Source organism: Phasianus colchicus, chromosome 18 (genome assembly GCF_987193195.1).
Source record: "Phasianus colchicus chromosome 18, bPhaCol1.hap1.1, whole genome shotgun sequence".
NCBI classification, from domain to species: domain Eukaryota; kingdom Metazoa; phylum Chordata; class Aves; order Galliformes; family Phasianidae; genus Phasianus; species Phasianus colchicus.
The window spans coordinates 4,251,037-4,273,522 of record NC_143453.1 but is presented as its reverse complement, the minus strand read 5'-3'; the positions used below and the strand labels follow the sequence as shown (position 1 = coordinate 4,273,522).

The 22,486-nt window shown below is 43.2% G+C and overlaps 1 protein-coding gene across 3 annotated transcripts in view; it reads left to right on the top strand.

Moving 5' to 3' along the window:
- The window catches only part of SPPL3 (signal peptide peptidase like 3), a 46,640-nt gene extending 24,428 nt beyond the window's left edge, over positions 1-22,212 (top strand). For 2 of the 3 annotated variants that reach the window (XM_031592255.2, XM_090152661.1), the window contains exons 2-11: positions 338-415; positions 5,986-6,080; positions 7,918-8,037; positions 11,042-11,120; positions 11,837-11,949; positions 16,573-16,679; positions 17,636-17,799; positions 19,049-19,248; positions 20,206-20,315; positions 20,980-22,212. In XM_031592255.2, the coding sequence (XP_031448115.1) occupies positions 338-415; positions 5,986-6,080; positions 7,918-8,037; positions 11,042-11,120; positions 11,837-11,949; positions 16,573-16,679; positions 17,636-17,799; positions 19,049-19,248; positions 20,206-20,315; positions 20,980-21,051 (1,138 nt within the window). In that variant the 3' untranslated portion in view covers positions 21,052-22,212. The remainder of the gene's footprint in view (positions 1-337; positions 416-5,985; positions 6,081-7,917; positions 8,038-11,041; positions 11,121-11,836; positions 11,950-16,572; positions 16,680-17,635; positions 17,800-19,048; positions 19,249-20,205; positions 20,316-20,979) is intronic. The other variant, XM_031592254.2, reaches the window with a different exon arrangement.
- The last annotated feature ends 274 nt before the right edge of the window (positions 22,213-22,486 follow it).

Below are 22,486 nucleotides of genomic sequence, written 5' to 3'. Positions count from 1 at the left end.
GATCAGCTAAGGCAGAGAAAACCAGCTGGGTGTTAACTTACGTGCAAGGTTGCATTGGTTGCAATTGAAGTGATTCTAGTGTGTTTGAGGGATGCAGGTCTTGCTGTGCTTATGTGGTTTTGAGTTGTTCTTTGATTGCTGTACAAACGTGCTGCAGCCTCAAAGTTAAATTACAAGCTATGGGTTTTGTATTGCTAGATGATGTGAGAGCATTAGGAATAGCTGCCATGAAGGTTTGTTACCCCATTCTCTATTTGTATGATGATAAAAATGAGCAAATGGCACAGAAGAAATGGATCCTATCGTGACACACCTGTCTTCTCTTTTCCAATTCCAGGGCGTATTCCCTCGTGGATTCCAGTCAAGTTTCTACTTTCCTGATTTCTATTCTCCTCATAGTCTATGGCAGTTTCAGGTAAGATTGTTTGTTAAGGCTTTATAGAATTCTTTTTCAAATAAAATGTAACAACAAGTAACTGAGTATCATTTATGTCTTTTATCTTATTGTATGTGTGTCAGACTGATGGCTAATGTAAGTGCAACATTTCTTTATTCTGAAAAGGAAATGGAGAAGGAAGAAAAGGAAACCAGCTGAGGTGTCTGAGAAATGTAATTGTATGACAGCTTACAAACATGTATAAAATAACTCTGAATTTGGTCCTTAAAGACAGTTCTGTAGAATTGTATTGCAGAGGGAATGAAGGAATTGTTGGGAGATGTGACGTATTATCATCAAAAGTACTGTTTTAAATACAGCATTTCAGTGTTGATTCAGTGTGTTCCTGCTCTGTAAAGCAGAGATCCCTGAGTCCCAGCACTGCTGTCGTGGCTGTAAAGGGTGTAAGAGGGAAGTGAGCACAACCAGGGCTGTATTCTAGCAAGGTGCCTGAGAATGCCTGTCAAGTAAGTTTAAATTTTCAGAAATCTAATTTGCCCCATTCAGGAGACGTTAGTAGAGAAAATTTTGTTCTCCCTCTGAACTCATATCATAAAGTTTTGCTTTCCAATGTAATAGCACCCGAGGAATGAGTTTCATACTGACATACATTCACAGCATGCTTTGAACAGTATCACCTGCTCTGTAGTGTCCTATTGCTGTTATACATACTTTTTTTTACTATTTTGCCCCATGTTTTACATTTTAAGTTGCTCAGTTTACAAGGACTGTATACTCCAGAAGAATCTAACTTCGTGGATGAGTGATGATGGATGCAAATCAAATGAGAAAATGCCTGTTCTAGTCTCTTTCTTTTGCATGTTTTCTGAGGACTCCAGCTTATTGCAGACCGAGAGTCTGATGTTCTGAAAATAATTTCCTACATTTAGCTTCTTTAGTAGATATATGAGCTGAAATCCAAATGGAGCTGTGGTAAGACTAAAAGAAAGTAGCCCTCCTCAGATAACCTCATAGAAAGTGGGCATGGTTTCTGATTTTTCAGTCTGAAAAGAAGCAAATAGAGCTATTGTGGTAGTGCTGGCAACTGACTTAGACAGAAGTGCAGTAATAGGATCAGAAGGAATTGGGTGGGTGAGTCATTAGGATAAAATCCACGTGTGTGGTGGATCTAATCTAATGCAGGAGGTTTCAGGGGAATAAAGGGGTCCTGGTCTGGTGCTGGTAACATTTGTCCAGAGACAAAGCAAAATCTAACAAGTAAAACCAAACCATGGTATTGAGACAAATGTCCAATAGATCCTGGGTAAAGCCTGCATCCACAATGGAATACAGCTTACAGTGCAGAGCTCCTGCTTCTCATACTGTGAATAGAAGAGCATCTCCTTCCTTCATTTGTGCTGGGTCAAGAATTTTAATTTCAAGCGCTTCTGAACATCTCCCATGCATGTTCTGACCCTGTCTCAGCCCTTGTGCTTGGTGTGCTTTGTTGTCAGCTGTCAGAAGGGCAACTATCATTCTTCAAACAGTTACAAGCTATAAAATGCAGCATGCAAGGGCATATGTTAGTTACAGCTTTTCAGAGAGACGAGATTAGCTGCAGATGGGTTGTTCTCTGTGTTTCCTGCCATACAGTTCTTGCAGAGGCACTTCTCTGTGGTTTACCTGTTGGGTCACTTTGCAGGCAGGTAACAGCAGGATCTTCTTCTATCCTATCACCTACTCAAAAGTGCTTATGTAAAGCCTGATTTAACCCATCATCTGTCCCTTCTAGTATCCCCTTTTAAACTGTTACATGGATGCTTCTCAATCAGAATGAGGCCTGCTTTAGTGTTGTGAATATTTGCAGAGGTATCTGTTCAGGTTTTAAATAGTTGTGGTGTTTCGTTTTGTTTTTTAATGCTTCAACATTTGAAGTATATGAGGTGGTTTGCTCCCTACTTCAGAAACAGTCACTGTGGACCCTCACAAATCACTGCTGTCTTCATTGGCTAATTCAGAACTGAAGTGCAAGCTGTACCTCTCTATGTAGATGAGGACTGAACTTCCCATCCCAAAGAATCTCTGGTTTTCCCGTAATAAGCATGCCATGTTTTAGAGCCCTGAAGACCATAGAATATATGGTATGAAAGAGTAATGCATATTGGTTTTATTTTCCTGTACTTTCCCTGCTCTGTCTTGCTCATTTAGGTTGCAAGCATGGTGAGATAACGTCCTTCTCTTTTCTTGTTCTTAATGGTGCTAACAACCATGATGGGTCCACGTTCCTAATGTTCATTAGTTAACAGCATTTTGTGTGTTTCAGCTGCATATGAAATGTATAAGTAGGTGTAAGAACCTTAGATATATCTCCGTGGCAGTGGTTCAAAATATTCAAATAAAACGTGTGACTAATTCTGGTAATAGTGAGTGGGGTAATAAAAATAGCTCGCTGCTAAGAGAAGGGGAGTTCATAAGCACCTACTGCTGCAGTGCTGACAGCATGGAGCTGGGGGCTGGCCTTTCTCTTGGAGGCCACCAGGAGTGTCCCCACGTGTGCTCACACAGGTGGATGTGTGAGCAGCTGCTGCAGGTGAGCAGCTCCAAGCAGAGCTGTGGTACCTCGCACCTCACTTGCATGGCTCTATGGCATGCTTAGGAACTAGTGCTCCATCTAGGCAGCACTTTATGCAGTTATTGCCCCTCTTTTCTCCTCTATATCTTGCAAGAGAACTTGTCTTTTAATCTCACAGGCACGTTTTAAAAGGCATTGTGGCAGTGTTGGGGCACATCACGTGTTTTGCCTCTCTCCTTTGAGATTTGAATGAATTCAGCAATCTCAGCTCAGTGTTTGGTTCTGATTGTCACCGTTTCATGTAGAACAGCTGAAGTTTGGCAGTTCAGCAGCAGCCCCCAGTTCTCACAATCCCAGTGCTGTTCATACTGAGCAAGGCAAGGAGGAACTTGTTGGTTTATCACTCTTTAGATGCATGTTCCGTTTCATGTTTCCTCCTTTGCTTCATAAGAATATTTTCCTGCGGGGTTTCCCTGAAGCCTTGCTACAGTAGAAGTGATCCACAGTTGAAGCTGAACTTGTGTGATAGTAACATGCCAGCAGCTCACTCAGTGCTGTGGCCTCAGCATCACCCTGCCAAGAGCTGCCCCATGGGAGGTGAGCTTTGAAGCCTTCTGCTGGAGATGAGAGGCACTGTGAGGACCCACAGAACAAGCAGCTGTGGTTCATTGCCTGGTGGGAGCTGCTGTGTGAACCCTGCTCATGGAAACGAAGCAAAAACCTTGAATAAAAAAAGCAAATGTTTCTCACTCTGCTGTTTCTTTAAAGCCCAGTAAATTTTGGAATATCTTGTTTCTAACTTTCTCAGAGGATGTTTTAGTGACCGTTCCTTAGGCTTTTTATTAGTGATCATTTGTAGCAGAGGGAAGGGCTGAATTTCAAACTCGCTGCGGATGACTTGGATCAGCAAACTGCCTTTCTGAGGGAAAGGGGAAATAATTTCCTAGTTTGTGCTTCATTTTGAGGTGAGGGTATTTGCAGGCAATAATGTCTTAATTGCTGGCTGTTTTGTAATGGAAAGAGAGTGGGCTGAAGTTGTTCACAAGCAGTGCATACAATGACATCTTTCCAGTTTTCTTTGCTGATGGCCCCGTAGATGAGGAGGAGCTCCCTGGTGCCACTGATGGGGTGCTGCTGTGAAGCTGTTGCTGAGCGGAGATCGTGTAGAGAAGAGTGAAATGCTGCTCTGAGAAAGAAGTACCTTGTTTGGCTGAGCCTTGGATCCGTTCCACAAGGCTGTCCACTGCCTTTTGGGCTTTTAGAGCTTGAGAGACAAGTGTGAGGCTTAGTGTGGATTAATGGCAGAAAGGAAGTGTGAAAGTGGATGCTTCTTAATCAGAATGAGGCCTACTTTTGTGTTGTGAGTATTTGCGGAGGTAACTGCTCAGGTTTTAAATAGCTGTGGTGTTTTGTTTTGTTTTTTAATGCTTCAACACTTAAAATACATGAGGTGCACCACCAAACCCTGTGCTGTCAGTGGTGTCCCATTGCTGCTGCTGGCAGCCCAAGGCTGGGCCTGATGCCCTGGGGGCTGTGCTGTGCCCCAGTGGTGCAGTGCAGACCTCTGGAAGAACAAGCTAAGAAGGTTCATCTGTTAGGATTTGTGTTCCCTCTTGCATTTGTGGTAACTTTTTAGCTGATGCTCCAAGTTCTGTATGTCTCAGGCTTAAGTTTCCTCATGCTTTGTGTAAGCTCACATTTTGCTTTCACTTCATGATAGAATCAGTTGTGTAATAGAAGCAGAACCAGAATGAGTTGCTTTCTATAATACACCATCCTGCAGCCCCACATTGATTGCAGGTTGTAGGATTGCAGCACAGAATTGCTTACTATGCATTGCACAACCTAAACACTGACACAAAATAGCTTTGATACCCATAGGATGGAACAGAAGATTGTGATGTTCTGTTTTGTTTTTTTTACCAGTCTGACAAATTAATGCTGTGCTTACTTTGCATAATACAATTGCTTGCAGCTCAGCTTGGGAAAGAACAGAAGAAGATCTTAGTGCTTGTTGACCAGCAGGCTTAAGGGAGGAGCTGTGCAGTGGTTCTGGTGTGTCCCTACAGCTTGTTTGAATAAATAAATCTACAGCAGTGTCCTGGATAACTTTGCAAGCATGTTAGGAGAAGGAGAAGCTATTGTGGTAATTTGGATGGCCGGGATTTTTGTATGAAGCAACACAGAAGTTAATGATAGGAAATGATTGCTGCCCAGAAAGGCTCCTAAATGGAATTCCCTCCTTTCAGAAAGTTAAGCCAAAATTTGTTGGAATGTAATCTAGAAACTGCACAGAAGTGAAGGACTGTGGCAAAAGTAATAGAATAGTGTGGTGCTTGGGATTTTTGTTTGGTGTATAGATAAAAATGAGAAGATGGATCAATTGGAGCTCAGTCTGCAGGCAGGGGAATGTCAGCTGCCGAGGAATCAGGTTGTCAATGTGTAGCATTTCGTGACAGCCTCCTCTCCTCATTTGTGCTGTCTCAGATACATACGTGGTTACTTTCTAGGCTTTGCTGAAACTGTTTCAGTTAACAAAGAGCTTCCTTATATTCCGCAGAGAATCACGTGGAAGCAAATTTTGGTCATCATTTATTAGAAGTGAGAGGAAGGAAATAATGCGATGTTGAAGGTGAACCCCACTGCTTAGATTTGAACCATGAGACACTAAATGAGAACTTCAGAGTTCTGAAACATAAGAGAATTGAACCTTCTGTTGTGTTTCTGTCACATTCTGAGTTTCCAGGTAACACAGATAATATCTGTGCTGTGGTTTGTTGTTAACAGTTGCCAGTGCAGTGGCAGTGTCAGTACAGGACCAAGTGTGGTTGGGTGCCTCGCTGTAACCACAGGCTTTGTGTGTGTAATTCTTGGTGTGTATGGTGGGCTGTTTTTTTAATAACCAGCTCTTAAAAAACAAATCAGGGCTTTCTCGTGGGGAAGGTGCTGTAGTAGTGGGGTGGTAATGAGACCACAGTCAACAAACCCAGATGGGAGTTTGAAATTCACCTGCTAAGTTTGCTTTTCTTTCCTGCAGGTCTCTCAACATGGACTTTGAGAATCAAGACAAAGAGAAGGACAACAGCAGCACGGCTGGGTCTTTTAATGGCAACAGCACCAATAACAGTAAGGGTCAGCTTTACTCCTTATCTTTCTTTCATCACTTCAGTGTGTTACGTCGTCTTTTGTTTCACCCAGCCATGTGTGTCAGCTTGTGCTTTGCAGCTCCACCTGATGTAATGGAGCACATGCCATCAACTCAGCTTGTGTCCACGGAAGCTGAATTTAAGCCATCAGTGTCATGTTTCCATAACGCATAGAAACTTCATGCTGTGCAATTTGTCAGGTCCTGCTGGATATGGAAACTGCTTTTCTTTTTATATCTAAAATACAGTTATGGAAGGCAGTGTAATTAATTTCTCTTTGTCTTGTGTTTATCACAGTGACAGGACACGTTGGCCTGTCTGCAGACAATTAGAGGTTTAATCTCATGCTATGCTAATGAGTCTATAGGGATGATTCAGCTTTATCAACACAGATACTGAAGTATAGCTTTCACATGGCTTTGGGTGGCTCATGTAAAATGGACAACAAAGGATGTGTACACACAGCCCTTTCAGAGTGGAGATTAACCTGTCAGCTCCGATGCAGTGGCTGTCCCCTCTGTTACTGGATGAGTAGATTCCAGGCAGCTTGGCCATCAGAGATACACTGTTTTGCAAGCAAAAATGTATATGTGAACAATTGGAGTGGAATGTGTTGTACACAACGTGCTGTAAATTCACACCTGAGTGTAATTTACAATAACATACGTGGCCATACTCTGAGAACAGACTTTGGAATGAAGTTTCAGCAAGTGGGAAACATGGGTTTGGGACAAGTGAGCCCTGTGCACAGATGTCTGGATGCTGAGGTGGCTTTGTTTCAGACAAGAAATACAGCTTGAAATGAATACATAATAACAAGGGGGATGTGTTTTTGTGGCATTGGGGTTTTTTTAACCATTGGCAGCACAGTTCCAGCATGGAGGTGGTTCAGCAGTGAACTGCTGGGTATCTGGGAAGTACAGGGCTGGGGAGTGAGCGCAGCAAGGGGACTAGCCATCAAACTGATCAGAACTGAAAGGAAGAACTTTGACATTTAACACTGCACACACTAATTCCCATATGCCAGGGCAGTTTGTCATATGTCACTTCTGTATTTTTCCTTGGGAAATGGAAGAGCACGTAAATAAATTTCATTTCTCAAGGCAGGAGGAACTAGATGTAAGCCACAGATTAGGACACAGGACTTTCTGTCTCGGTGCTGTCATCACTGGGCTGTCTGTGTTGTGCTTTAGCCTTTTGTCACTGCTCAGTAACAGAAGTACCGAGGGTTCGTGCAGTGTAAGCAATGCGATGTCTGTGATCGTGGTTCTGCTTTTCTTTATAAAAATTACAACATACTCTTGACAGAAATTTGTGTTTTTTTCATTTCCATGAGGGTTTTTTGACATCCCTAAATATGCTGGTAACTGTGAGTTCTGTAAGCAACCCATTACTATGCCAATCTACTGGAAAAAATACACACACTTTGACACACACATGCAATTTGTGTGCATGTATACTTGTGTGTGTGTTTGTGTATAGGTTTGTGCATACATGTGAGATTCATAATCACGAGTTAATGTCAATTTTTAACTTCTTATTCATTCTGTCTGTGGCAACAGAAGAAAAAAAAACAACAAAACATGAGCTTGCTTTCAGCTTTCAGTTCTTGAGTTACAACAGAGCAGTCCTGCTGGTGCCCACACTCCCTGCCAAAGCTGTGTCATTTCAGAGCTGCAGTACAGAGTGAATTTCTATGGCACCAGCACTGACACGAAGCACAGTGTTTAAACCCAGAGTGGTGTCTGTCGGTCAGGACAGGCTTCAGGAGTGTGTCTGGTATGAAGGAGCCCACATTAAGTGTCAGCTTCTTTCTCCTGCAGGTATTCAAACCATCGACTCCACGCAGGCGCTGTTCCTGCCCATCGGAGCGTCTGTGTCCCTCCTTGTTATGTTCTTCTTCTTCGACTCAGTTCAAGTTGTCTTCACAATCTGCACAGCAGGTGACTGCGTTTTCTTCTCTTTTTAATCATTGGAATAGAAGATAAAACATTGATGTTGTTTTGCATTATATGTGAAAATTATAAGGCGTGTCAACATGCATTTTCAAAAAATGAATTGGTTTCATGATTGTGTTTTCACTCTCTGTAGCAATGAATGGCAAATGTTTGAGAACTGCTCTCCAAGATTTGTTAAACAGAATCACAGAATTGCCAGGGTTGGAAGGGACCTCAAGGATCATGAGTCTCCAACCCTTAAACTTACTGACCTATAAATGGCTGGAGTTTTGAAAGGTGCTGGATGTGTCATTTTAAGTAAATAGTTCCCATGTTAAAAATCAGAGCTTAGAACTGTACGTGGTATTTCTTACTTCAGCTGCTTTGTAGGATCAGACCATAATTTGGTATCAGTTCATAGTATAGAAGGAGGCCCTGGAGACCATACTCAAACTTCTTTCCCTAGTTCAGTTTTGTTTGCTCTTATACTGATTTTCATAGTTTGAAGTCTTTTTAATTGTCAGTGTTACTCTTGCACTGCTTGGCCTTAGGACAGAAATGAGATGATTGCAAATAAATTGCAACTCCTCTGATCCTATTTATTATTATTTATATTTGGCTATTTAAGTAAATACCAGGACTCTGATTTTTGGAAAGTCTTGGCCTTTTGATCTTCCTGCAGATTTCCAAGAGGCCAAGAGCTGCTATTCAGGGAAACAAGGTCCTCCTTACTGCCCCAAATGTGCACAAGCTTTAAAAAATTGTCCTCACTTCATGCACTGAGTCTGGGAAGACTTTTAACCCCTTCAGTACCTCTCATCTTCTCCCACTTCACCGATTTGCAGTGCGTGCTTTTCCCTCCTGATGTCCACCTCCCCTCCAGCCTCCTCAGCAGTGCTGGTGTTGGTGGGCAAAGGCCAAATCCTGCTCTCCAGATGAGTGCTGGTGCTGCAGTCTGTGCTGCTGGTGCCACACTGCTGGGCGCTTGGTGCAGCTGTGGCTGCTGTCACGTGGATTCTTTCTATCCAGAGTAGATCATTACTTTGTATAAATTACTGCACAAGATAGATGTTAGTGATAAGGGAAGCTTTATGACAAAAGAAAACCATTAAAGTCAGTCTTATTGATCTGTGTATTTCTAGAATGACCCTGACATTTGTGACTATTTGTGAGGCTTGTGGTGTGTAGTCAGGCTGCACTGTTCCAGCCAGGGCTTGTTCCAGGTTTAAGAGTACTGAGTCTCTGGATTGGTGCCCTGGGGTATCTCTGCTCTTGGTTTATGATACTGTTGTGGCCTCACATCAGGGAGTGTCATTCAGCACAGAGCCCAGCAGCTCTGTTGGAGGCACTTGGCAGGGAGCAGGCCACGGCCGGGTCTCCAGCTCAAATGCATCTCCCTTTGTGGAAAGTTCAGAGGCTGGCGTGGGTGTGTTTTCAAATTATGGCTGGTATCTGGTTTCTAAAACTGCTCTTAAATCTTTCTGCCTCGAACACTGGCTGTTCAGGGAAGGGTCAGGATGCAGGGAAGGCCCCACTGCAGTGCTGGGCTGGGAGCAGGCAGAGCTGGGGGTGGCACAGTGCCTGCTGGGGGGGGTTAGGCCAAGGTGTCCCGATCCTACAGTAGGTATTGAGGCTGAGGGGAAGGAGAAACATCCAGCTGGGCACCAAGGAGCAAGGCTGAGAGTGGCTCCTTGTGGGCAGATGTGTGTTGGTGGTATTACATCTGATCTCCTTCTGAGGGACCCCAGCTTCAGGGTAGCAGTGGTGGTGGAAGGCAGGACAGGAGGTGTGGGATCCCCTGGTGGGGAACTTTTCCCAGGCACCTCTGAAAAGCATCTGAGGTACCTGAGTGCAGAGGTCTTGCACTCTGTGTTCTTTCTCTGCCCATTCTGTTTTTTTTTTCCCTCCTATCTGAAATGCGAATGGAACTGTGAGTTTCTGTGGTGCTGTTTGCCAACAGACACCTTTTTATTTGGTGTCAATTTATTTGGTTATGTATTTATTTCTTCTAGCCAGACGGGGCAGAGTTGAGGGGTGGAAAGATGCAGTGTGACCAGGGTGATTTTTCTCCAGTTGGCTTCAGCTGTGTGCTAAAGATGTTTGATTCCTGCTCTCACTCATGGCTTAGGAAAGAAAAAAAAACATTCTAAAAAAGCAATGACAACCAGCAGAACTTCTAAGGAATGAGTGGACGCTCGTTCCTTCAGTTTGCATTTGCTGTCCGTGCTCCATCAGTTCTGGCTGCAGTGTCAGTGCTGCTGCCGGGCACTTCTCCAAGCCCTCACTCTTCTGCCTTTTAAAGAGCCTTAATACAAAACCCATGCTGTTATTAAAAAGCAAAAAGCTGGAAGGGAAGAATGGTTAGAAATGCCAGCAGTTACTGAAGTTTATTTTTTTTTTACTAATGTGTGGGTGGGAAAAATAGGCTTCATAAAAACAGAAAATATTTGTGGAAATGTTGTGTTTGGTGATTTCTGTCGTTTTACCATTTTTTCCTGTTCTCAGGAGCTTAAGGCAATTTGTATTTTACCTATTTTTCAGTTGTACTGTGATTGAGTAATGAACAAATGGTTGTGAAAGGAGAAAAAAGTGACTGAGTTGAAAAACCAAAGAACTCCTTTGTTGTGCTGAGCTGTGTGTGCTGTATGCTAAAATGTTAAGGGCCCCACGGTTTGTAGTAAGATCTTTCCTTTTTGTTGACTCCTGGAAGACTCGGAAACTTTTTATTGCCTACATGATGATGAACAGCTTTGGTGATTTTTGTTAACGTGTATTTTTTCCTTTTAGGTTTGGAGATAGGAGCATTCGATTCTTTTAAGAGTTTGTATTGTAATTGAAATTTGGAATTAATAGAAGAAAAACCTTGGAGTCTTTAACTGCTGCTGCTTTAGTAATACTGTGTATCATAATAGAACATTGTTGCAAGAGCTTTTTCAGATTGGAGAAGCTACTTTGTGTGCTGCAGAAATGAGGTCTGGATGTACTAATTTTACCTTTTCTTCCTTTCTAGTCCTTGCAACAATAGCTTTTGCTTTCCTTTTGCTCCCGATGTGCCAGTACTTAACACGGCCTTGTTCGCCTCAAAACAAGTAAGGACTTGAAAAATGTTTTACTCCTCTTCCTGTATGCTATTTATTTTTATATGAATTCTTTAGCAGAGTCTTTGGTTACAAGCGTTAACCTTGGGGCTCAAGTTCGTGCATACTTCTTCTGTGCAAACACTGTGCTTCCACTCCAGCACTGGGGAGCACCGCTCCTGCCAGTCACGCCAGGCTGGGAAACACAAAACCATTGCAGGGGAATGGATTTCCCAACAGTGGCTTTTAAGAAGTTTGGTTTATTTTTGCTGAGAATTCAGTTTCAGAATTGGTGTTGGGTTTTAATGTTGAACTGAGGATGTTAGTGCTGGCTTGTTTGCAGACTGTAGTTCCACTAGTGAAAATGACAACGGTTCATGTCACGTTTTGAAGTCAGATGTTTGCTGCTTTTCTTGTGACTCGGGCTCGTGCTGCAAAAAGCACTTCCAGATGGTACTAGGAAATGGCATCCATGTGAACCATTTCAAAAGGCTGCCAGGATTTACAGGTCTTACTCCATCATTATAGTTCAGGCATCACACGTCACTTGAATGTTAGGAAAGTGTATTTTGCTGCTGTTCTGGTACCTACTTGTGGCAAAAGAACTTCTCCTCAGTTGTTCTTGGCAGCCTTCACCAATGGTTGAGCTTTGTTCCAGTAGCATCCATTTTCTGTTGTGTAAATGGAAACACGAAGCCCTGCAGCTGATGTTTGTGTGTTGTTCCTAGGATTTCCTTTGGCTGCTGCGGGCGTTTCACTGCTGCTGAGTTGCTTTCCTTTTCACTGTCTGTGATGCTTGTGCTCATCTGGGTCCTAACTGGCCACTGGCTCCTCATGGATGGTGAGTATGTGAACAAAGGGATTCAATTGGCAGTCTGTGGCTGTTCTGACACCTGGGGATGGCTGGCGACATTTGCTGTCATTAATGTCCTGCTGAATTGTAATATTTGGGTGGTAGACTCCCTGAAAACAAGCTCTGTCAGAAGCATGCTGGGGTAATGATGGGGACTCCTGTTTTTCTGGTTTGTGAAAGCTTCCCAGGAAGCACCAGAACACCCATGAAAGGCTTCCTGCACCTGTGTGGAGCAGGGTGAACTGCCAGCTTTGGGTAAAGGTGTGTGGAGATGGTGGTTGCTCATGAATCATAACATGATCATAACAGTCTGGTTCATTTCTGCTGTGAGCTGTGTTGGGCTTTGCTTCAGACGATCAAAGACTTTGTAGTGAGGCAGCAGCTCGTTGTCTGTGATGGTGCTGGCTGGGATGGGTGGAGCTGCAGGCGTACAGCTGAAACTGTGGATGGAAGTGTGATTTTTTTGCTACGTTCTTTATTTTTTTCCCCCTTTTTCTATCCTGGTTGAACCAAATTCACAGCTTACTGTTCCCATGAAGAGCTTTCCTCCTCCCCTCTGCCTTCCAAACCTCTTGTGCTAGCTCTGGCACTCATTTAGTCACGTGGTGAACTGATTCAGCTCACTAGAATGGTAGCGTGCTCTTTTTATGCTGGGCTATTTTTCTGCTGCTGCAGTGGGATGAATCGGATTATTGTGCAGTCAGGTATGCACTAGATTTGGCAAAAGGTAAGTGGCAGCATGATGGGATCTGAGAGGATCGAGTGGATGTGACAGCAGGGGGATGAAGGGGGCAGCCAGGGGCAGAGCTGCTGCCTCTCAGCAGTGTCAGACGCTGAGTTGGCTCAGGACATCTCATGAAGTGACATCCTGAGGTGGTGATTGCTTGAGGAAAAACAGCTGGAACAGCATTACCTACCCTTGAAATTGCATCTTTCAATAAAATACATATGTGCCACCAGCTTTCTAGTTGCTCCTAAATGAGATAATAGCAACTGAGTGCTGGCACCTTGGCTGTGAATTCTGTATATGGGTGTTATGTGTCAGTCATGCTCACTGCTGCCACTGAAACTTCACCTGTTGCCTGCTAGGGAATGCCTTGTAAAACACTGATACTATGTGGAAGAATGCAGGTGATGTTTGTTTTGTTTTATGCAGTGGCCCATCAAGGAATGAAGGGTGATTCTTGATCGCATGCATAGTTAAATGTAGTTTCAAGTGTGAATTTGGACACAGTCTGAAGAGATTTGTCTGTACAGAGAAGTTGACAGAGGCATTTACTCAGAGCAGTCATTTCTGTGTGCACTCTGAAATAGCAGGCATTGAGGCAGTTCACCTGCAGAGCTCTGATCTGTGGGCACTGAGCGCTTCCTGGGTTTTATTTCTTTGTGGTTATTTATGATGCAGTGAATTGTGTTGATGCCATTTAGCTTTGGAGTATTTTATGTCTTTTATATTACAGAGGTTGTACTATGTAGGTTAGCCTCCCTTAGTTTGTTTAAAGCCTTCTGGTCCTCTGTCAGCAGAAATGAAGCAGATGTGACTGTGCCTTATATTGCCTGCACCTCTGGCTGCAGGGAGGAGCAAGGCATGCCTTGCTGTGCAATTGAATCTTTCTTTCTGAGTATTTTAGAGCTGAGTGAAAAGGGAAATACTCGTGGCTTTTTCTGTTATCTACAAAATCGAGGTGCAGCAGTTTCTGCCTTCACTGCTTGAATGGAATTCCCTCATCCCCTGGTAGTTGGTTGGATTGTTCCTAAGTCTAGGGATTCATTACAGGATAGGATGAGAAGGCTGTCTTTTAAAAGCTTTCCTAAACAGAGGAAGTGTGTGGAGATAGGAAATGGAAGTGGTATCTGTAGATCTATGCCGTATCCTTTGGCAGCAGTGGAGTGAACTGAACAGTCCTGGGTACCCTGGGAAGTGCTATGGATCTGAGCTATTGCAGCAACCAGACAGGAACTGCTACATGGTGTTTATTTCTGCTTTGTAAATACACTTTGAGAGTTCTGTAGGTGTGTAATTAGGTCACAGCTTCAGCACCTGTTTCAAAGGTCAACTGATAGCTTATGGGTGAAGCTTAAGTCCTGCTTGTTTACGTAATGATCTGCAGAACAGAAATTGCAGCGCAGATTTCATCTGTTCTGGTTGCAGTAGTTCAGTAGAGCTAAAAAAAAAATATACATCTGCAAGCCTGAGATTTAATCACATGTGCAGGATTAATCGTAGTCTTCAGAATATTCCTCAGAATATCCTTATTCTGTAAGAGGTGGCTTGCTGGGCCGTGGAAGTCAGTCCCTTCAGTTGACTGAACGGTGACTCTTTCAGGTAATGCTGTCAGCTCAGCACTTCCAGCTGAGCTGCTGTTGGCACGGCTTTCGGTCTGTGTGTTGGTCCGTCTGTCTGTCTCGTTGTCTGTCTGTTTGTCCTTCTGACAGTCAGACTGATGGGCCGATGGATGGATGGGAAGACTAAAGGTCTCATGGACAGAAAGACAGTCAGATGGCCAGAGAGACAGAAAGACTGACAGAAAGGTTGAATGGATTGGCAGACAGAGGGACAGACGGAAAGACAAACTGACCATCTTTCCATCTGTCCCTCTGTCTGTCAGTGCCCATCCTTCAGTCCGTCCATCCATCTTCCTGTCAGTCAGTCCCTCTGGCAGAGGGATGGAAAGGTGGATTTGGAAGGCGGTTGGAGGGACTGATGGACATTTGCAGAAGGGCAGACTGGACAGACAAGGGCAGAGACAGGCAGACAGATGGAAGGACAAACAGATGGACACATGCATGAAAGGGTGCATAGACAGACAGAAGGACAAACAGGCCGTCTCTGTCCATCTGATATTCAGTTTGACCGTCCGTCTTTCTGTCCATCCAGCACTCCATCATCCTGTCCATGCGTCCTCCTGTCTGTTCTCCAGCACTGCCTGTATGTCTGCCTGTCCATCACTCCATCAGTCTGTCTTTCCATCTGACACTCCATCCATTGCCATCTGCCTTTCTGTCCGTCTGTCTGATGCTCTGTGTCCCATCTGTCCTCCATCCTTCTTCCATCTATCTGTCCAACATTGCCTGTCCCTCCATCTGCCTCTCTGTCTAGCCATCCATCTTTCCATTCTTCTTTTCTACCCCCTTTTAAACACCCTCGGTACAATGAAGATGTGTCCCATGGGTGCCTGTGTGAATTTCCACAGTGCAGGAACTGGCTGTGTGAACAATAGCTAAAACTTCACATTGGTTAAAATATTTCCACTTCTAGTTAATTATAACGTGGAAATCCTCTCCTAAACATAGGCCAGCCTGAGCTATTATTAGCATTGGCTTTGGAGAAATCTCTTTGATTTAAGACAGCCTGTTCCTTTGTGTTTGCTCTTCTTCAGAGGAAGTCTGTAACTGAAGGCTGTACTGAATTACTGAACACACTTCTTTTGCTCCCTGCTTTGCTGTGTCAAATTCTTTAAACATCAGTAATTTATGTTCTATAATAAGTTGCAATAATGTGGCATGATTTAGGACACTTTTTTTTTTTTTAATCTCGGTAATCACATCACTTCATTAAAAGTGGCAGCCGTGTTGCTGAGGGTTACATGGAGATGTCGAGGTGGGCGCAGGCATTGCGTGCAGCTGTGCTGGGAGCTGCTCCAGGGCTTTGTCTCTCGAATCTGTACTAAATTGTCTGTAGTGCTTTGATGGAAGAACTCCGTATCTTCTGGATGAAATGCAAGCGTAATGGATTTTTGCTATTCTGCAATGATAGTGTGAGAATTAGAATGTTAACTTGTGAACTGTGGCCTGATCAAGTTGTCATGCTGGTGAGCTTATGCTGACAAAATACGTAGGGGATTGGATTTGTGACTGCAGAGGAAGGGTTCCCCCCACCTCCCCTTTCTAGACATGCGTGTCACGTCTCAGGTTTAATTTTGCATTGCACATCCTTAATCTTCTCCTGGAACAGAATTGACAACTCTGAGCTTGCAGCATCAGTTTGCTGGTGTGTCTGAAAGCTCACCTTTGGGAGAGGGCTTGCCCTGTTTTCCCACTGATGAGCAGGCTTTCACACAGCTGTTTGTTACTGGGAAATCCCTGTACTTCTAAACAGTGGGAGCTCACAGCTGATGTTTGGGCAGCCTTGCACAGTCTTGTTCAAGTAGAAGATTTTTGAGTGCTTCTTGGTCGTACTGTGTGATGTCAGCATTGATTTTGGGAGTTGTTTCCCATTGGGGGCACAGAGGGTTGAAAACTGATGATGATGTTGTGTGTAAGTGGATAGCCTGTGTTTTGTGGGGGAGATGGGCTCTAGGACTCTGATCGTGAGAACCTCTGCGTGTGGTGGACAGTGGAAGTGGAGTGGTATTTCTGTTTCTATGGGGACATGGATGTGTTCCTCTTGAATGTATTTTGTCTTCTCTCGACTTGTGAGAACTTCAGTGTCTGGAAATATTAGAAATCCATCCAGTGCATGCAGTGCTGCTCAGGTGCGAACAGGAGCTTCTTCTGAGTGTTTTTTTTCTTTTGAGGAGGGGAGTGTTGGTTTCTTTTTTTGTTGTTACTTGTTTGGTTCGGGGTTTGTTTTTATTTTTAATGCACTAATTGTGTACTTGCATTTTGTAGCTCTGGCTATGGGCCTGTGTGTTGCAATGATAGCCTTTGTCCGGCTGCCGAGCCTGAAGGTTTCCTGCTTGCTGCTCTCTGGGTTACTAATTTATGATGTCTTTTGGGTAAGTGCTTTGTTTTGTTCTGCTTAAACTGTTCTTATTGTTTGGATTTGTAATTGGCCTTGTGCTGTCTTCACACGAAACGTGCTAGTATGAAGCTGAGCTACATTGCTCTCTTCTGAAAACTTAAAGCCTTCAGTGGAATACATCATAATTTCCTCCCTAATTAGTTAACAAAAGCAGAAACATCATTAGAATACCTCAGTTTTGGCAGATTCTAAGAAAAAATGAGACCTTCAGTTTTGAAGGCTTGGCTGCAGATCAGAACAAGCAGTTCCAAATGAATGTAAAGCCTTATCCACACTTGCACGGTGCTGCATGCCAACTTAAGACTAGCAGTGGAATCCTCAGAACAGGAATGCAAAGTGATTTATAGACAGTAAAGCTGGCATAAAATCTTACAGCACTTTTGCAAGAAACCTGACAATATATTTGGTAATACTGAAAGCATTTAGTTCTACCTTTGCATAGCAGCAGGCACTGACTTGGGGAGGCCCTTGCTGACAGCTCTGGCAGTGAGTCAGTCTTTCTGTGTGTGAGCTGTAGTGTGGGAGCCTATTAGAAATCAGTGTTGCATCACCCAGGCTGAGCACTGTGCTTACCTCTTCTCTGCTTTCAAGCTTTCTTATGTTGGGTGCCTTAGTGCCATCCTCTTCCTGGTGCTCGTTGTCCAGATATTGTAGTACCTGTTGGTCAGTATCTTGATATCAGAAAGTGTATTCCAGTTATTCTTGAGGAGTAATCGTGTAAAAAACTAAAAGAGTGTAAAATAAACCCAAAGAACAACACTTTTTCTAAAAAACATTCTGCATTTTGTTACCATATCTACAACATATGTGTGTGGAAATGGAAACAATCTTCTGTTGAATAGATGAAGCAAAAAGAAGGGGGACGAAGAGCTGCTTTAAGTTTCTATATAATTACAGTTTGTCATTTCTGAGGATTTTCTTGCTCCGTAGGTCTTTTTTTCTGCATACATCTTTAACAGCAATGTGATGGTGAAAGTGGCCACACAACCTGCTGATAATCCCCTCGACGTTTTATCCCGGAAACTTCACCTGGGACCAAACGTGGGCAGAGATGTTCCCCGTCTGTCACTGCCTGGTAAACTTGTATTTCCAAGGTAAAATCAGCAATTCTTTTAAGGTGCTATAGAAGAAAAGTTTCCCTCAGCACTATATTAGCACTAATTCTATCTTCTGCTAATTCTAATGGAAAACACCTGCTTGGTGTCCTTCAATCAATCCATCTTTGTGATAGCAGTGTCTGTAGCAGAGTTTTAAGGATTTGGTGCTTCCTATTTGCTGTCTCATGCACGCAGAAACGATCCTAAGTTAGGTCCTGGCCTGTTCAGAACAGGATACACTTTTTGATGTGAGTTCTGCAGTTTAATAACTTCTGCTGTAGCTACGTGTTTATGAATTCCTGCCTAAAACCAAAAAGAGCTTAGGTTTATTCTAAAATTAGAGTAGTCAGAAGTACTGCATAACTGCAGGAGGAGTTAGAGACTGCGATGGGCAATGAAGACCTACTGGGAGAAGTGCTGTGTTGGAGGGAGATTATTCCACATCTTTTAACTGCAGGAGTTCCTTGATTAGGGTTTTAAACCAGCTGCACATAAGCCTACGAGCGCTTCGGAAGCCGTGCAGTCCGTTGGCTTATTGTTATTCTGTTCTTCTTTCAATGCTGGAGTGCTGAAATAGCAGAGATTAGGGGGTGATTATCTGCACTGGTAACAAGAAAATAGTTTAGTTTATTCTGCAATAAACTTATTTGGCATTGTTTTCAGAAAAAGATCTCGTGCTTACGATAATGGCAAATTTCAGTTTTTAATCTGCTTAGCAGTTGGCTCTTTGCTGGGAATCCAACAAAATTACAGTTTAATATGCGTTGTGTCTGAATGAAGCCAAGGATCTGAAAAGGCCATAAACTGATTTATTGTTTTACGTTAGAGGAGATTTATGTACACTGGAATGAAGGCACAGTGTTTATCAGTGTGAATCAAATGGGTGGTAAAACTTTCAGCTGGTACCCAGCTCCCACTGTTGGATGGGAGAGAGGTGATTGAAGTACTGAGCTGATGGATCTGTTTCCCTGATTGACTTCCAGCAAAGCAGCTTAAATCCTGCAAGTAGGAATACCTGCTTTGGAGCAACTGTGTCTAAATGAGAACATTTAAAACTGAGCTGAAATGGTGACAAAGTCACTAAGGAAAGTCTTTAGTGGCTGGTATTTATGTAATAGGTTCTACTACATAAACGTTTGCCACTATAAGAAGGGCATGTGCAAAATGAAGCTTAGAAACAAAGTGGAGGGGTCTGGAGCTTGTTACCTCGTGTATGGGTGCCAACCCAGTTTCAATTGCTCTGCAGTTCCACGGGCAGCCACTTCTCTATGCTGGGGATTGGAGATATTGTGATGCCAGGTCTTCTGCTCTGCTTCGTCCTGCGCTACGATAACTACAAAAAACAAGCCAACAGCGATTCCTGTGGTGCCCCAGGACCAGGGAACATCTCTGGACGTATGCAGAAGGTTTCTTACTTTCACTGCACACTTATTGGATATTTTGTAGGTAAGTAATTGGTTTAATATGGTTAGCTGCTTAGTGAGCAAGAGTGGGATTATTGTAGTAGGTTTGAAAGACGATGAAACAAAGCATAGAGGCTTTGGGAGACTGTGGATTTTATTTTGATGATGAAAGAGATTATTGGCATCTTTCTGTGAGGAACTTCTTGTACCTTGCTTTTACGAGTGCAGAAGCTGCTCCAGCTCATACGTGGGTAAGGCAGAAAAAAATGGGAGTTTCTAGATGGGCTACGCTGTGAAAGAGTACAAATAGATGATAGTTGCAGTGTTTTTGTATTCTGGTGTTAACCCTTATGATCCTGTAACATTTTAGTATGTACAGAAAACTGTAAATAGTTGCAGCTGGAATGCCATCTGTGATTTGAAGTAGCTGTTGTCCCTCTCCTCACTAACAGGTTTTTTCTCTGAGGTCAGGACGTGTGTGTGTGTATCTGGATCTCCTCAGCCCTTTAGCAGATGCAATGGAGAGATCGTTTCTTTCCAGTTGTGTTCCCTACCCACCCACCCAGCCCTGACTTTCCCCCGTGTTCCTCTTGAGCGCATCTCCAGGAAAAGCATTCCTGGTGGAACAGTTCTTCCTCCCAGCCCCTCATTTCTCAGGCTGGGGGCCTCAGACTGACGGTCTCAAGAAGTACCAGCACTGAGTAGCACATAAAACAGTTCAGCATGGTGCACTCAGTTTCCTCTCCTTTGCTTTTTGTTATAGTTTGTGTTATTATTAGCTTAATCTTTCAGGTTTAAAACTGGAGTGAGGGGCTCAGCACAGCCTAATATTAAAATAGAATAACTACTACTTATAACCATTTAGGGAAGGCAAAGCACAGATAAATACATTTTTCCATAGCCTGTCTTACAATGTTGGATAAGGAATCACCTGTGAATGAAAAGATATAGAACATCCATACGCTGTTGAAAGATGTTCAGTCACTTCTTTCTCTTACAGGCCTATTAACTGCAACAGTAGCCTCTCGTATTCACCGGGCAGCCCAGCCTGCCCTCCTGTATTTGGTACCTTTTACCTTATTGCCGCTCCTCACCATGGCATATTTAAAGGTAAGATAGGATTATTGCTGGCAGGAAGCCCGGGGCTCAGCTGGCAGTGAGGTCGGTGCTCCTGCACTGGGCAGCAGTTATTGGGGGATGTGTGTCCACTCCTCACCAACAGCCGTGGCCAAGAACTGATGTCCTGCTGCTCCCGTGGGGAATTCTCACTTAGGAGCACTGAGTAACTGAGAGGCTTAAACTTGAAAGTAATGTATGCACATGAAGTATCAGTAAATAGAAACTAAACTCAGAAGTGTTAAGAGCTGCCTTAATTAACTAACAGAGTTTGTCCTCCCCCAGCTGGCCGTGAAAGAAAACGTTTGCACAAAGGCTGAATAGAGAGAGGAGAGGCAGGTCTACACATAATGTTGTCTTTACTGTTTTGGGGTTATTTTTGAAATATGCATCTAGCAATCTAGAGAATGGAGCCTAAGAAAGGGCAGAATTTTCCACCCACATAAATATTTGAGGTAGATCTGCCTCAGAAATGAACCATTTGGGCCTGATGCTGGAAAGGAAGGATGTATTTTGCTGTCTCAATTACAATCTGCAAAACAGGTGGAGAACGGTTTAGCTTTCAGATATGGCCATGGTTATACCTGTATTTTAAAGTCTGAAATCTAAACAGGCTTTACAGTTTCTAAGTGTCTCCTGCTGCTGTTTCACTGCCCAGGGCGATCTACGTCGCATGTGGTCTGAGCCTTTCCACTCTAAGTCCAGCAGCTCCCGTTTCCTGGAAGTATGATGGAACAGACAGTGACCTGAACTTCTGCCTTGGTCCCTTTCACTTTATCTTGTGGCTTTGTCATCTCCTGAAGCTGGACTGGCTGCCAGGTACTTGGGAAGGTACCAACTACGGGACTTGTATGAAAGAATTGAAAGGAGGGGAAGGAAAAAAGCTAAGGTGTTCTGGAGCTCCGTCTCATCGCCCCGCGGATGTGGAACTGGGGACCCTTTGTGCAACTGCAGCCACTTTCCTCTTTTCCTCGCTCTGATGGATTAGTAGCAGACTGTTACCTACGTGAGAGAGGAAGAGACAGACTTGAAACTGAAAACGGCTTGAAGTCGTTCAAAAACTCGTGAACACTAAGAGAAAAAAAACAGTTAGGCAAACTGAAGCTTCTTCAGCGAACCCTCAGATACATTGGGACCAGTTTCCTGTTGGACTTCAGTTTTGAAAAGAACTGAGACAGAAGGTTTTCTGTCACAATATTGGGGTTTTTTGTTTTGGTTTGTTTTTTTTTTTTTGGTTGGTTTTTGTTTTTTTGATTTATTAAATATTTCCTGTGGTGTGAGGTTACTTATTAAATCCACAGACATTGAGTGACTTCTTGCAGTATACATATAAAAATTTGTTGTAACAAGTTACATTTCCACGCAGATGTCATGTTGCAGTGAAAAAGGGCACGATTTTTATACATATATATATACACACACATATAGATATATATATGAATAAATAAAAAGGAAAACCTGCTAAGATCATGCTATGTAGCAGACAGGGGCTTGCTGTAATTTTTAGCATGTAGAGCAGTTTACTCTGGCTTTCTTGTATATGAATCTACAATGAGCTGCTGTTTTTCTCCCCCCTCCTGAAACCAAACCTGCAATTTAAAAACATGTAGTATTTGTACCGACTGTACTCATGGACGTCAGGGGATATTTGGTTTTGATCAATGTAGCAAACTAGGGAAGCAAAACGTTGAAACCTAACCCTGTTTGTTTGAGGGGGGAGGGATGGGAAGGGTGTCTTTTTTTTTTTCTTTTTTTCTTTTTTACAAACAGCTCCCTTGCAGGTTTTTAGTAGTTCCTTCCTGACCCGGTGCATGTATTATAGCAGCAATTGTCTTTGTGCTTTCTGATCATAGTAATGTATCACTTGTAAATACATTTTTTCTATTTTCTATTTTTTTGTATTTTTTTGCATTTTGTTTCATTAGTGTGCTGTATTTTTCCATGCCCTTGCCCCTTAAAGGAAAAAAAAAAAAAAAAAAAAAGGAAAAAAAGAAAACTGTCCTTTCCTGTTGTGCCTGGTCAGTCTGTGTGTTGATGCTCTGTACCTGACAGCCTGTTTGAGATGTTTTGGTGGCTGCTTTTTTCCAACCAGCCATTCCAGTTCTGTTGCTTTATTGCCAGAAAGGCAACCCTGAGCTAACCAGAATGTTCATTGTACCTCGTTA